Raw genomic sequence first — 16,273 nt, 5'->3', positions numbered from 1 at the left:
CCTGTGTATTTCAGACAATTTCGCGGAGTTTTATTGCCAATCTGCCGATTAGACGCTGAAATAAAGCCCTCGAGTATTGTTTTATGTAGTCTGTGTTGGCTGATCGTTACCCCATTCACGTTAAATGTGAATGCTGCTGCATCTTCGCTTCTGGTAACGTTCAGCGTCCTTTGAAACAAGCACTACGTATGTTTGGTGCATGAAATCAGTGAAGAAAAAACAGATTATTTATTGGCTAGCGTGCAGGTTACTTTGTGAAGTGATGTATCCGGAAAGGTGCTGAGGTCGACCGTATGTTCAAAGCGAATCCTGTAACTCTTAACGCCGAACTGCAGTGATGCATAGCGGCGACTCCACTTTATGTTGTGACGCCGAATTTCCTCTCACTAGTGTTGTGCGAGAGAACACTGCTTAGAGAAACTGGAAACACTTTATTTTGTACCCGTGTTGGCTTCGAGAAGTGCGTAATCGAAAACCCTTTTTTTTCTTAGCGGTTGCTGCGGCGTATTAGCGTCTGCAGTGATCAAAAGACGTAGCTTGACTGGCGGGCTTACTTCGACTCGGAGTATTTTCAGTATGCAACCATTATTTTTCTGTGAACTCTGTGTCTGCTGTCAAAAGCATTATACGTGCTTGGTGTTATGTATGTCGCCTAGCTTAACAACAGTCGATATATAGTCCACCATGCTTTTCCGTGTGTGTTGCTCTTATGTACTGACTGGGCTATTCGTCTGTTTTTCAAGCCGCTGCGTACACTTATTCAAATGATTGAACTGTTGGCAGCATTGCCTTCATTATTATTATTTTTTTTTGTTTCAGGACAGCAAAGAGTGTTGCCTTGGAGTCACTGACACTGCAGTCTGTCGACCATTCTGTTTATGTCATGTTGCAGATGAACTGCGACTTCATCAAAAAGTTCGAGTTTCTGAACATTTCAGAAATAATAGTCACGAATCTCCGAGTAAGTGATGGATTTCACTAGGATCATGTCATAATACTTGTGAATTGTAATATGGTAGGATGACCAGATAAATGAGACTAGATAATAAGCTGCACGCACATACTCACACACGAATGGCGTGAATTGCCCCGAAATAGCTCAAAACAAGCGTGGTATTTTTCTGTGCTTGTTTTTTTACTATACTTTTTAATGCTTTATCTTTAGATCAGATTGTTTTGTTTAAGGCCATACATTTGTGCATTTGTAAGATGGTTGTATTAGTGGCGCCTAGGAAAAGTAGTGGCTACTGATCACAATAGTACTTATACCAAGCAATAATTCTGGCAGTTTTGTGTGGAAGCGTTTCGGAACTATTTCACCCATTCTGTGGTGAAAGGACATTCAAGCGCACATTGTTGCATTTTTGTAACACAGATGCTTTTCACCAGTGCAAAAGAATTATTCTGAAATCGAAATTCTGCTTGGTGTTTGCAGAGTCAGGAAGATGTTGTCAACTCCTTTGTTTTGTCTTATTGCACAAAAAAACTGACTTAGAAGCTTGGAAATGCCGAAGTTTACGCCAATGAGCACATACTGCTTCTGACTTGCTTTCTTCAATTTACCTTTTGCCGCTGTAGTGTAGATGGCATCATTAGGTGTGGGAATTTCTAAGCTGTGTTGCAGAAGTTCACCAGTGTGCACAGGGAGTTACAGCTGTTGTATGTTGCAAATCTGCAACATAGTGCATTAAAGGGCTAATGCCTCTTATATTATAAAACGTACCTCTCAGGCATACCTGCCAACTTCTGTAATGTTATGATAAATTGCCTGATCTTTATATCTTGGTAATGATTTTTGCATTGACACAAACAGCCTTATGATTTTACATTTTCAAATTTAGAGGAAAATGGATTTCAGTGAAATATAAACGCACTCTGTGACCAACTTTCCGGGGCCCAATTTTTGCTACTCGTGAGCTTCAATGACAGCAACTTATAGAACCAATCTATAATAGCAACCGATACCTCTGCACCACCACATGTGGAACTTCAGGAATATCTAACTTGTCCTTGGCACATTTTCTTCTCAATGTCCCTACAGAACAAAGTCGGCCAATAATTTCGAAACACAATCAAACAATCCGTAGGATATAGTTTCCCTTGTAACTTTTGGACCCACCATGGTGACTTAACCACTAAGTTGATGCACTGCTTATCATGAGGGTGTGGGTTCGATTCCTCTACATGACAGTCACATTTTGATGGGGTCAAATGCAAAAAACCCTGTATACTTTGGATTGGGGGTACATTAAAGATCCCCAGGCAGTCAAAGTTAGTCAGGAGTTCTCCCACTGTGGCGTGCCTCATAATCATATCCTGGTTTTGGCACATAACGTCCCAGAATTTAGTTTTGTTTCTTAGTTTCTAAAAAACTTGAAGGACATTAGAGCTCTGCCTGCAAATGTGGAACATGACAGCATAAATCAGGCCCCGTTTGCGTCATCTTCTCGTTCGCTTGCCACGCTCCACTTCTAAATGGACACCTCAACCGTGCTGTGAGGAAAAGAACGTCTGTGCACGTAACATTGGCTGCTTTAAATTCTCCCAGATTGCCTACTGCAAATGCAGTTGTAAAGTGCCCACTACACCATAGTTCATAATTTCGAAAGTAGCGACGTACCCACAGCGTGCCTGTAAGGCAATATGCGTACCTCTGCAGCTTCACACTTTTTGATGCTGCAGTTGATGGTGTGCTTTGTAATAGGTGGGCCTTAAAACCAACGACTCATTGTGTAATTCAGATGGTGTGATGCCTGGTGAAATTCTACGCTTCTGCCACACAATGTTACATTTTTTAACACTTATCCTTGCACTAATTGATGCACATATATGGTTTTTTCCGAAGCAGTTTCAAACACTGGTGTGGCTTTGTGGTAGAACACCTGAATGCGACGCGGTAGGCCTGGGTTCGATTGCGGCTCAAACCCCTGATTTTTATTACTTGCATCAATCACGATTTGTTGCTCACAGACAACACTGGTTTTTCGCTCACAACCAACACCGCCGACGCTGACACCGCACTGGAATTTTTGTGGAATGAGCTCCTTAACGCTATTGAGTTAAAACGAGCAACAGCGCAAACACAAGAAAAGTGAAAGAACAAACCAAGTGCTGCACCCCTTGTCACGTGTTGGTGCTTGTACTCATTTTTAAAAAAATTAGCATCATGTACCAACTGGCCGAAGTTCGTACTCTGTTGTAATTTTTGTTAAGTAATTTTTGGCTTGTATGCACTTTTACAATGCATGTTTTCAGGCTTCTAGGCAGGCACCATACACGTACACATTGTTATTAATTGCACCATTTCTCACACATATAATGTATTGTGTCTGTTTGACCATAGCTTGTCCTTGCGCTGTAAAACACCAGATATTGTCAAAACTTTCGGCATCGACTGTGCTCTTTACGCTCTAAGGTTAGCAGGTCTGAAAGTGTCACTGAAAATTAACAGTACACCGATATATTAAAGGGGTCATGAAGCACCCCTTGGGCTTGTTGAAAAAACACATCCTGTGGAAAGCTGACACGGCTATGAACTGCTCTGCCAAATATTACAATCGTGCGCGCCGCGTAAAGGCCACAAGCGGAGCGCGAAGTTGCTGTTTCCCCAGGCACCCTCTCTTCAAACAGAGGCCGGTTCTCGCTCTCGTCGGTGGGCGGGGCGTCTGCATGTTGACGTCGCAGATCTGCCAGTTTACGTCGCAAGAGACATAGCATGCTTATTGGCCGATAGCGGACGTAAATCGAGAGTGGCGTTCGGATCAGATCGCTTCTTGCCACGGGGTGCCGCCACTTGCCGGCGCCGCACTCCTCAGCACGTGGTAGCCGCACTCGCGCACGCGAATCACAGCGGGAGAGCGATCGCGTTTCATGACGCGCGCTGACGTAACTTCTTTCCCCCGTGCCATCCTTCCCTATGTAGCTTCCAGTGCGCTCGTCGGCACGAGAAAAGAGAGAAAGCGCTGAGAGCGTGTGCCGAACCCCCGTAACTCCGCTCATTCTTGACGGATTCGAGAAACTTTTACGGCAATCGATTCGGGAGGCAGTAAACTCCGATACTGAGGTCATTAGATCATTACTTGGAAAAGTGGTTCATGACCCCTTTAAACGCCTAAAATTGAATGTAAAGCTATGGGATGGAAAAGTATGCATAAACATGAGGATCGAATGTTAGCAACTGTTTAACTTACATCTTTTGTCGATTATGTTTCTGTGTCGTCCTTGTTTTTGATGCATGCTGTGAAAAGCTTTACTTTGTAAAAAGAAAGTTTAAGAGAATAAGCTATGATGCCAATAATGCAAATAAGTATAAAGGCCAATGCAACAAAGTTTCCAAAAGAACTTGTAAAGGAAAGAGTTTTCTTGGCACTTACTTTCAGTTAGCCTTGCACATGGACATATATTTTCTGAATGAAGAATATTTCTGCATCTAGTAAGGGACGTGAAGGGCCTCCAAATAAATGTGTCCTTACTTCGCGAAGCGTTAATGCTTTTGTATTCTAATTTTTTTTCTAAAAAAATTGCATCAATATTGACACTGTGTGGTAAGTACATGCTTTCTAATATGCTTGATTATATTCTCAGTTGTAGCCTAGTGCTCACAGTTGGACTCTGTGTACAGGTAGCACAAAGGTTTTACAACATTGGTTCAAATTTTTAGGCACTGTTTGAGAAATGTCAAATTTTTGCTGGTATCTTATGGTTCATTCATGACTATTTTGTATTTTTTATTGATCACTCGGATATGGTAAAAGGAATAGCCATTATGTCTCTAGAAAAGTTAGTGTAATAAAACTGCAGCCACAAAATTGAAGACGTCGTGGCTTTTTGTGTTGATGTACTTGGATGATGCTGTTAGTTGCCGAGACACTGTGGTCGCTTTAACTGGGGAAAGTATGTTTCAAAATCTAAACACCCTTCTGTGCCATGGATAGCTAGTAGAGGTGCTGGCTTACACACCTGGGGTTACACATAGAGAAATACCCAAGAAAGTGTATGGGGAATAAACGTTGCCGTAATACAACTGGTTGTACGTTGCACGTATAATGCGACAATCTTGACATTTCACTCATGAAAACAAGAAGAGTTTATTCATGCATAAATGACAAGTCTTGCAGCTGCAAATGAACAAGGGTCTCTCATACATAGGTGCCCATGTTGGTCGTGTATGAAAGGGGTTTCCTACTGATGTTGTCAACATTACACACTGTGGCATGCATGATATGCTCACACATGTGAGAAGCACGGTGGTTATTCTTGTTATTTAACTATTGTATGTATATGAAAATTACCCTAGGTATACTGATAAATGTGGTCTTCATGCCCTGGTGTAACATGAGACGTGGAGTGGTCGACTGTGTGCTTTGCTGGTATATTGCATCCAAATTGTAGGACAAACGTGTTGTAATTCATCTTTTTCCTCACACTAGTATTACATCAAACATTTGTGAGTAGAAGCCCCTTAGGAACAGATAACAAGTGTACATAGTTTGAGAGGTGTTTATTGCATTGGGAGATGTGTTTCACATATAGTTCATAAAATATTTGTTATTTTCATTTGCTGCCATTTCTTAGCTATATGTGCGACGTGGGCAACAGGCGCAGCATGTTTCTGCACACCCTCATTATCCTGTCTATCAACTAAACAGAGAGCCGTACAAGTTCTTCAGCCTCATGAAGTAATAACAGCTCTGATGTATTTTGTTTTGACCACTTTAGCAGCATTGTTTCTGACGACAGTGAAGCAGATTAATCTGTAATGTTTTTTCCTTGGTGTTCTGGCTTTAGCATTTCTGTACGGTAACGCTGACACTGAGTGGCGGTGAGCCAGCCTAAGCCAGCAGAAATGTTGGCACCAAGTCTTCGCCTTCGCATGTCAACCTGACTTTTTGGTTTGCCAATACACTCTGACAAAAAAAAAAGGTGTATTTAGGATGTCTTTCTGCCACACAGCAATAAGTGCTCTCTGCCTCACGTGCTTTCCTTGCGTTATAGCTGCATGCCCGGTACTTCCTGGTCATGAACAGCCTGCGGCTATCAGCATGACATAGCACTCTTGATAGGAAAGCAGCGAGCGCACTGTTTTCGAGAAAAAAATGCATTCAAGCCAGACGACGATTATTGTGTGGCAAAAAGACACCCCAAATACTCCCGGTTGGCGCAAAAAAAAAAACATATTTGGGGTACATTTCTGCCACACAGCAATAATCGTCATCTGTCTTGCGTGCTTTCCTTGCGTTAATGCCACATGCCCAGTATTTCCCGCTCACGAGCAGCTTGTCGCTATTAGCGTGACATAGCACTCTTCAAAGGAAAGTAGCGAGCGCACACTTTTCAGAAAAGAAACTCAAGCAAGCCAGATGACGATTATTGTTCTATGGCAGAAAGATGCCCCAAACACTCCCATTTGCCGTTGAGTGTAGAGCCCTGACTCTGAATGACTTTAAGTTATGCCGTGCCAGATGACACCACCAAAAATACTGAATGTTGGTTGACTTTTATAATTACACAACTGTATGAATGACTACAATGGGGTCATTTCAGATGCACGTGCTACTCCACAAGCGTATGTTAATCCTAGAGTGGCATGGCTATTTTCGTGATTGTGCTTTGATGGGGACTTAAGTGAGGTAACAGATGCCAGTTGCATTTCTGCAACCCTTGTTACTTGGAGTACTTATAAATACTCTTCTGCTGTGCCTTTAACACAGTTCACCACATTACACCTCCACTTCACCACTATTCTGTGTTGCTGAATGAACCAGCTTTCTGCACAAAATTAAAGGAATAATGTGCACCAGCAATGGCTGTGTGATGTAATTGTCACGCACCAACGCATGTGATATAATGCTTGCTCTGGCCAACTAATTCAGTCTTCAATCCTGAGTTTTCCAAAAGGGCCGAGTTTGTTCATTAATTCTGTATCAGACGAATGCTTGTCTTTGCATTGCGGCCACTTAAACAGTAAAAGTGGGCACCCGCTTTCCTTGAAGATTGTTTGATTTTGGATGAACAATTACTGGACAGTGCCTTTAAAGGTAATTACCACTTTGTAGTGGTGGTGACCCTATTTGCTGGAAACCATTGTACATTGCTTAAAGTGCTCCTTGGTTAACTGTACTTAGACCTTTATGTCAAGTACACCTTGAAGGAACTCTCTCTGAATGAACTTTTTTTTGTGTGAGTTTGCAAGTTCTTGAGAGGCTTTGTACAAGTTGATATAAACGAGAAGCACCTTTTTTATTACAGAATGGCATGAGCCTGATGGAGATCTCGGATTGTTTGAGAATTCTTGCGAAATATGCCAAAGAGATGCTGAAGCCAACAAAAGAACGGTACAAACACTGGAACAAGATCCCTTTTATGAAAGCAGGCGCCCCGCAGAAGTGGACCAGGATGGATGTAAGTCTGCACTTGTGACCAGAGTGAAATTCCTGTGTGGTGTAATGTTTTTTGTCTCCTGAGCAGTCTCATGGAGGCTTCTGGCGTAAACAATTGAAAGAACGCATGAGATCACAAGGCAGGTGTGAATTTTAGCTGTTTTATTGTTGACCAACCGTATATCAACAGTGCACAACCACATGTTGACACTACACAGGCACATTAAATTTGCAGATAGCCAAGCTAAACTTCAAAGACAGCATAGTTACATTTGCCTGAGTCATTGGAGCTTGTCATGTCTGCAGCACATCTAAACTGTAAAAAGAACTACCATGTTATCAATGCCTGTGCCTTTTTGCCACCTTAAGGTTTTGAAGATTTTGAGGCACTATTTACATCGATACCGTATTTTCTCGCGTATTACTGCCCATGCATATAACCTCACATTCCCATATACAACTGCAGAAAAATGCAAAACTAAAAATAAAAATGCGTAGTGCCACAAAGATGTCTTCCTTATGTTATTGGGATGCAGTGCTGTGAAGCCAACTTGCACACCGAAATTTGGGCCGGCAATACTATAGGCGGCGCGCGGCGCCTATAGGGGCGCCACCGAAAGCCGCGTAGTGGTGCCTGTTGGAACCGCAGTTGTTCTTCGTGCCGGAGACGCCCGCTTTCACTGCAAGCATGGATCATGTGCGTGCGTGCGATTTGCCGCCTGTGCGCATCCCAAATAATTACTTCTGTGGTCACAGTGTGCGCAAAGAAACTGCACCTTATTATAGTGAACATACGTCCGATATCAGAGCTTTATGAGACGACATTATCACCATACGCGTCAATTGTTTGTCACAGACCATGGCTTCCGAGAACAGGCGCGCAATCTCGCAGGCCATGCACAGACAAGCATCAGCAAGCTCCCCTACAAAGTGGTGCGCATCGTAAATACGCCGCTTTCTTTATAACGCCCTCACCGCTAATGGCTTCATTTGTTGACACGTTGAACCATCGTTTCCTAAGGGCACACTAGCTTCGTTTACATGCTGTTTGTTTTATAGCAGATTTTGAGGGAGTGCTGTCGCGCCGGCCAATAGTTTGTACAGGTGCAGCCACGTGAAATGTCAGTGTTGGTAAAACTTTCAAACCATCACTATAAACTTGAGAAAAATAGCACATACAGGACTCCAGCAGTAATTACATCAGTTGGGTTTATTGGATCATTTGATCTTTCACTGTTCAGAAAATACTGGCTGCAGATCCTGGTGTTCTTCGAAGGCTCCCAGGGGCTCCCATCCTCTAAAAAGTGGAAGAAGCAAGCAATTAGTTAAAAGTACATATTTGCAATATTCCCGGTTTGAAAGCAAATGCAAAGAGTGGTGATAAATATTGCTTGTAAACCACGTGCGTCATTGCAATCATTTTCAAAGGAGATACAAAACTACAATGAAACAACATGAAGATATATTCACCAGTTTCGTGCAACATGAAAAAAAAGAAACAGCAGTAGCTAGCACCGCTAGCAAGAATAAAGAAAAAAAAACTTGAAGGTTTCAGAATCGACCCCACGCATTATACAACTTGTGTAAAGTGAATGTGCATTAGTGGCAGACATCAGGGCTTAAAGTTTGGGCGTTTCCCAATACCATGAAGTCATGTTAAGAGGCATTCAAAACGAGCCTTAATGTCCTGTCCAAAGCCTTCAATGCCCACAGGTGGCAGGTTGTACAGCCACTATGCAGAAAGCTGAGGCGAGCGCACAGCGAACGTTCTGCACCGAAGATCGCATGCCGATGCGATTGATAGGTTGAGCATGCAGCCGATTCCATGCAGCACGTGTGATTCAATCGGCGTTTTTCTGAAGACGCGGTTACATGCTTTTTGACACGGGAGTCATTTCTTTAAAGCGTCTAAGCACAATTATTTCTTCATAGCTTTACTTCGCACTGTCTGGCTTTGCGCTTCGCATTATTAGTTTTTTTCAGTGAGGCATCGGACCTCATGAGTTGCAACAACCTCGTGTGCATTGTAGCTTCCAGAATTTAGACGAGGCGGCCAAATGTAAACATGGTAGCGTTCACTAAAGGTGTAGCGACATAAATGGAGAAATAAAAACACGGTAATCGTTCCAACAGTGCCGTAAACAAAGCGCAATTGCTTACCTTCTGTGTCGAACAGCAGCAATGCACCACCGCCGTCACTCTTGCTCGTGAAGCAGCACCGGAAACTTGTAGAAGTGTGTTCCTGGCGAGTTTTTGTACGTGTTCAAGCAGCCAACTACGGAGCAGTTGTTATAGGGAATCGCTGAAGGCTGACAGAAGCGTTCAATTGCGATGGAAAATGCAACTGTCACAGAAACTATAGCACTCGCCTTGACGCTCACGGGAACACTGCTAGCCCGAGCCCACCTACGCTTCCGTGTCGTGGCGACAGGCAGCGTTGTCAGCGCTTTGTGCAGCGCCTATAATTTCATTAAAAGTTGTATATCGAATTATCCGATATATTGAATGAATTCTCGTTTTTTTTTTTTTTGCAAGTTCGATATACAGGGTGTTTCAAGAAATGTGTCCAGTATTTTTTAAAAATCACAGAAAGGAGGTATCTGCGTGCTACCTGCAGCGTTACCTTTACTGTGGGAGAGGGCATTTTGAGATGCGCACAAACATTATTTACGGCAGTAATTATAGAAATTAAGAAAATTAACTTTTTAACCAGTGTAACTAAGTGGTCGAGTCAAATGGGCGAATGGAAGCCCTTCCTGAGAATAGCCCTTTACCGCTTTGAAATTTCTGAAACGCGGCCACTGGTAATCACCGCGGAGCGATGAAATCTGGCTGATTTTGCTGGCGATACCGAAACCTATGCACCGAAAAGCGCGTCTGCCATTCACTGCGGAAACGCCCTCCGTGACGACACTGTTTCCCTCGCACGGGGAGGGGGGAGGAGGATAAGCGAGCGCCGTTATCATCCGTTGATCTAGATACTTCGTTTCGTGGCAACGCTTATCCTCGTCCCCCCCCCCCCTCCCCGTGCGAGGGAAACAGTGTCGTCACTGAGAGCGCTTCCGCAGTGAATGGCAGACGCGCTTTTTGGTGCGTAGGTTTCGGTATCGCCAGCAAAATGAGCAAATTTCATCGCTCCGCGGTGATTACCAGTGGCCGCCTTTCAAAAATTTCAAAGCGGCTATAGGCTATTTTCAGGAAGGGTTTCCATTCACCCATTTGACTCGACCACTTATTTCCACTGGTTAAAAAGTTAATTTTCCTAATTTCTATAATTACTGCCGTAATTAATGTTTGTACGCATCTCAAAATATCCTCTCCCACAGTAAAGGTAACGCCGCAGGTAGCACGCAGATACCTCCTTACTGTGATTTTTAAAAAATACTGGACGCATTTCTTGAAACACCCTGTACATGGGTTCAACTGTAGTACTATATGGCTTTAATTAGCTCAACATTGTGCAAAGACTGCCTCTCTTTTCGGGGGTGCACTGAAGTGTTTAGAGTGTCAACGATACTTGCCAAATGGGTGCACTAAGTGCAGTGAGCCACAAAGCTTGGATGCATTACAAGTTGGTAACAATGTTATTTTCTCTCCACTACTTTTAGCCACACTTACCTCATCAGTCATGGAGCTTAGTGGGCACATGGATGGCCATTGTGGGATATTCCCTGATATGTATTTCTGCAACCTAAAGAGGTGTCAAATAGCTACAGTCTCCTTGCCATTATTATTTTGTTATGCAAGCTTGCAAACTTGCGTCCTGACATTTGTAGCATTTGCACATATGTACAATATACTAGTACGCTACTGAAACTTGCTTTACTAATCATCATCGCCACCAGCCTATTTTGTGTCCACTGCAGGACATAGGCTTCTTCCAGTGGCCTTTAATTTAGCTTGTCTTGTGCTGACTTGCACGAGCGGATTCTATTTTATGACTCCAAATTTTTTAATTTCATTTCCACACCCAACCCTCTGTTGTACTCGGCTGCATTTCCCATCACTTTGTAACCATACCGTTTCTCCAATGGTTCGCCAGTTATATGTCTTACGGATTGCGTGGCTTGCCTACATCCATATTTTTCTCTGAATGTCAACTGGAATATTGGCTACCCTGTTTGATTGCTGATCCACTCTGCTGTCTTGCCATCTTTTAAAATGTTATGCCTATCATTTTCCGTTTCATTGCACACTGTGTGGTTTTGAATAGAAGCGGGCGAATATAAAATTTTCAACTTTGAAGCGATTTCAAATAATGAAAACCAAAGGCAAATTGAATTGAATATTTTTAGAATATTCTTTAATACAAATAGTACTAGGTGCTGACTTTCGCAAAAAAAAAATGTAATCACAGCGCTGTGCAGACACTCCATTTTGAAAAACCGTTCCTGTGCCCCTCTCGAGTGCCTGTCCAGTCCTCTTTGCCCATGAAGTGATGTAATGTTGCCCATGGGCAACATTACGTAGCAGACTTCTTCGATTCGTCCTATGCACTACGAAATGAAGCCTTGGCCCCGCGTTGATGCAGTTTTGGCCACACAGTTGTTGCACATGTCGCACATTTGCTAACCTCGCCAGTGCCTTGCACCCCTCGCACCGCGCTTCCTCATCGCGCCGCTCTGACACGAGCGCACGGGGAGGAAGCCTTGCTCGGTCATTGGCTGTGCGCCAGTGACATAATCGCTGACGTTGTGACACCTCTGCACAGCAAGGAAGGTTAGCGATGACAAGCAAGAAGCTGAAATCCGCCGAAATAGTTGTTTTAAATTCTGTAACTTCATTATTACACCATTTATTTGCAAAATTCTTGCAGTAGCATGTTCACATCATACATGTGTGTAGTTGTCTCTTCATCACAAATTTTGGGCTGCGGGGTTATTTACTGGCCCTTTAATATAATGATTTCAGTATAAGTAAGTTTCAGGGCTGCCACAGAGGAAGACTGCGGCAATAAATTGAAACTTCTACTGGTGCGAGGGGTCATACGGCTGAGTTGCACGCTGTTTTTGCAAACACAATTTTCAAGTCACACTGCACGTGAGAGAGAGTGGCCACTGAAGTGGAGCAGCGTCTTTTCCAGCAGTGACTGCAGGGAAAATGGTGCTTTTCAGGGCTCTCCTTGCCTGTGGAGCGGTGTAGAGGGAGAGCATGCGACTGATGTGTGGCATGCGGGAACCCTGGCACATCGTATTGCACACTACTCTACCGTCTCTGTGCAGCATATTTCCATATTCTGTGCTATATTTTGTACACAAGGAGTTCTCGCCTATCTTGCAAGTGATCACGATCATTCAAGAAATGAACGTCATTGACAAGGCTAGTGTTGTGCAAGCGACCTCGATCAGCGAGAAAAAATGCATCTCTTGTTTTGGGATATCACTGAGCTCATACATCTCCATGAATTTGAAGGAAGTTATTCTGAACACTGTGAGGTATAATCACAGGTCATCAAACTCACTCATAAGTCGACTCACTCACTCACTCAGACTCAGATCGGGCCGTGAGTCTGAGTCAGAGTGAGCCGGCTGAGTAATATTTTGGTGAGTTTGAGTCCAAGTGAGTCCGGTTGAAGAAAATTTTAGTGAGTGAGTTCGAGTGAGTCCAATTGAGGAAAATATTGGTGAGTCTGAGTCCGAGTGAGTCCTAGGCTCAAGATATATTCCTTGAGTGAGTCTGAGTGAGCTCCACCTTTTTTCGCCAACTTATGGTCCTGTCTACTCATCTTCAGCGTTACTATCAGCCTTATATCGGCTTGCTAATGTATTAAAGATTATTCACACATATCTCAGCACACTAGCATTCTTGCGCCACCTCAATATTTATTTATCAGAGGCGTCAGTTAGAGGAAGGGGTGCCATGACCTCCCCCAGCAAACTCTCTCATGGGAAGTTCTTGATAAAAATATCTCGTGTGAGTCGTGTATTTCATAAAAATGTCCGTACTGAACTGAAACCACTGAAAACTCGTATTTGAAGGTACAAGATCAAAAGGCGCATCGCAGTGCACAGATTATGTCAGATATTGGCATTTAGAGCATTGACACCAAGATCGAAAAAAGCTAATTTTGCGCCAACGGAATCATGAGTCGACTCACTCAGGCTCACTCAGGTGAAGCCGTGAGTCTGAGTTTGAGTCAGTCCGGCTGAGTAATATGTTGGTGAGCTTGAGTCTGCGTGAATCCGGTTAAGAAAAAGTTTAGTGAGTTTGAGTCCGAGTGAGTGTGGGTGAGGAAAATTTTGGTGAGTCTGAGTCCGAGTGAGCCCTCAGAGCAAAATATATTTGTTGAGTGAGTCTGAGTGAGCTCCAATTTTTTTGCCGACCTATGGGTATAATGTACAATCCTAGTGAAAACAATTGGAACTAACAAGAATTTTTTTTTTACCGCAAATGAAAATTTATTCGGTAAGGGCACTGCTGCAACAAGTTTTAAGCAGCTGATTAATATTTTTTTCAGCTGCTCGCAGCTACCACCTACCAGCTCAATACTGCTACCAGCTCAATAAAATTATGTAGTTGTTCTGTGATAAAGCTGACTTACAAGACTTCTGTTGAACCAGTGGTTAGCGGTGACCTAATTTCATGATTTTATACTGGGTCTTGCTCGATTCTTCAGGCATATGCGCATGTCATGTCGTAAAACAGAAAACGTGGCCACCTTAAACGGACATGCCATAATTCGAGTTGTCACCTTGGTCTCATCTGGTTTTATACCATAGCTTCCTTTTTTTTTTTTTTTGTGGCATGCAACGGTTTTCAATGTTACATGTTCATCAGACCAAGTAGGTTTGGTTCAGTGAACACAATAACATTGGCGTCGCACCACTCTGGGCGACACCTGAGGTTTTGATGACAAGCCAAGGCAGCAGAATAGGCTAAGTTATACTAAGTTATACCTATTTTATACCTAGTTATACCTACCTATGAATGCTATTATACCTATGTACAGCCGTTTTGAAAAGGACTTCGCCAGCTCGGTATTAAGCCATGATTGCTGGATCTCAAGTTTAAAAAGATAACTTTCTTTACATTATTTAAACGAGTTTTTTTCTTACTGCCATATTATTCGAACATTATTGCGGCACTGTTTGTGTAAGAATGGATCTTTCCGCAACTGTGCTTTGAATAAAACGTTTAATTTCAACTTAACGAATTTTTGATATAATGAAGTAAATTGACAATTTTATTGACACTGTTGCATTGAGGTTTAACTGTAATAAATGCCCAAGTTATGTGGAAGAACCTTCGCTTACCAAATGTGAAAACAGGTGTGGACCCCTTGTGCATGGAGCATTTGTTCAGTGTTTTTGCAGTGTGTGCCAGGTCTTATTCTTTCTGCTTTCTTATTGCTTTAGAAGCAGTGGTTCTCAGGTTGAGGACAGTGCACTATTTTCTTCATACCTGATTATCATGCTAATCACTGCTGTTTTGTTTCTGCCAGGGCACAAAGACTATTCTCAAACAACTTGGCTATACACAAGAGACATCAAAGGGCTACATTTTCCCACTGCATTCATTTGGGCCACCTTTGAATGTGATCAAGAGCCTTTCATTGGAACTGGCCCTGGCTGCTGCAGAGCTGTCGGTCTTCTACAACAACCACCATCCCCACCCAGAGTATATACGTAACATTATGTGCCCTGGTGGGTCCCTTTTGCCATCACCTTCAAGCACTGAGCGCAGAGAGTTCAACGTTATGGATCTCCTTGCAGAAGTGGGAAACTCGGCCAACCTGAGGGTATGCCTTTTGTCTGTTGCTACTTGATTACCTGCTCTCAGTGTATATAAAGCCTCATAAGTTGGTGACTAAGTGTAATTAAGTGAGTGTATACTTGGTAAAGATATACATAGGGATAATTCAGTTATCAGACTTCGGTACGCAAAGTGCAGTGCATGGTTAAGCTGTGCGTGTCTGTGTTTTTGTGCAGTGTTAACCATCAGTTCTTCTGATCTAAAGTAAATTTATTCAACTTAAAAGGACCCTGAAACGTTTTTTTAAAGTTTTGTCGGTGTTTAGGCAAGAGCATCCCCAAATCATTCGCACCAGAAATTAAGTGACACACTGTGTACCAAGGCCGCTATGGACAATTACCGTATTTACTCCCATAATGATCGCACTCACGTAATGATCGCAACCCTAAATTTTGTCGTCAAAATTCGATTTTTTTTGCCCGCGTAATGATCGCACCCCGAACTTGCCGCAGTGATATGTCGTGTGCCAAGTCTAGCTGATGATCATCACGTTTACCATCTGTCAAACGTTACGTTAAATAACTCTCCAAGGCTCACCAAGTGAACTGCACGCACCAAACAGATTCCTAATTTTTGCCCACCCTTGGCAAAAACGTGCCGTATTAGGATAGTAGCAGTAAAGACAAATGCCGTATTTTTCACCACATGCCCGCCATGTGTTTCTACGTCCGTGGCAGCTGAACGCGCACATCTCTGTTTCTGTCCTCTAAAAGCGGACATGGCTATGCTGTTGCCGCAAATTTACCGATTTAAATGAAAGAATTCATTATTTCGACGGAAGAAACTGTTCTGGCGCGCGTGACGCACTCACGACCTCCATGACTCACGAGAAAAAACGCGTTCGCTTAGTTCCGTCAGCCGCCATGTTTGTTTTGATCACATGGTTTTGATATCCCGCAGTGGGGCTCTTTGATTTTTCATTTTATGGCAGTCCGCTGGCTGCCAGAAACCAGCCAGCGGGTTCCGGTTCTGACAGGAAATTACGTTATATCACGTGGCCTAAAAACTTCTGGCAACCAGAAAGTGGTCGGGAGAAGTAAAATCGAATTTTGGGCTCGCGGCTGGGCGGCTCATAACTGTCACAACTGCGTCGTCTGCTCCAACATGTTAGTACAAATTTTGTTAGCGACGATTGCTGGGCT

The 16,273-nt window shown here is 43.1% G+C and overlaps 1 protein-coding gene across 1 annotated transcript in view; it reads left to right on the top strand.

Moving 5' to 3' along the window:
• The window catches only part of LOC119378692 (putative uncharacterized protein DDB_G0288537), a 42,447-nt gene that overhangs the window by 624 nt on the left and 25,550 nt on the right, over positions 1-16,273 (top strand). Inside the window, exons 2-4 of the mRNA XM_037647739.2 lie at positions 820-961; positions 7,249-7,401; positions 14,821-15,117. Coding sequence (XP_037503667.1) covers positions 820-961; positions 7,249-7,401; positions 14,821-15,117 — 592 coding nt within the window. The remainder of the gene's footprint in view (positions 1-819; positions 962-7,248; positions 7,402-14,820; positions 15,118-16,273) is intronic.

This window comes from Rhipicephalus sanguineus, chromosome 1 (assembly GCF_013339695.2).
Source record: "Rhipicephalus sanguineus isolate Rsan-2018 chromosome 1, BIME_Rsan_1.4, whole genome shotgun sequence".
Classification (NCBI taxonomy): domain Eukaryota; kingdom Metazoa; phylum Arthropoda; class Arachnida; order Ixodida; family Ixodidae; genus Rhipicephalus; species Rhipicephalus sanguineus.
The sequence above is the reverse complement of the archived record's forward strand: the minus strand, read 5'-3'. Positions and strand labels throughout refer to the sequence as shown.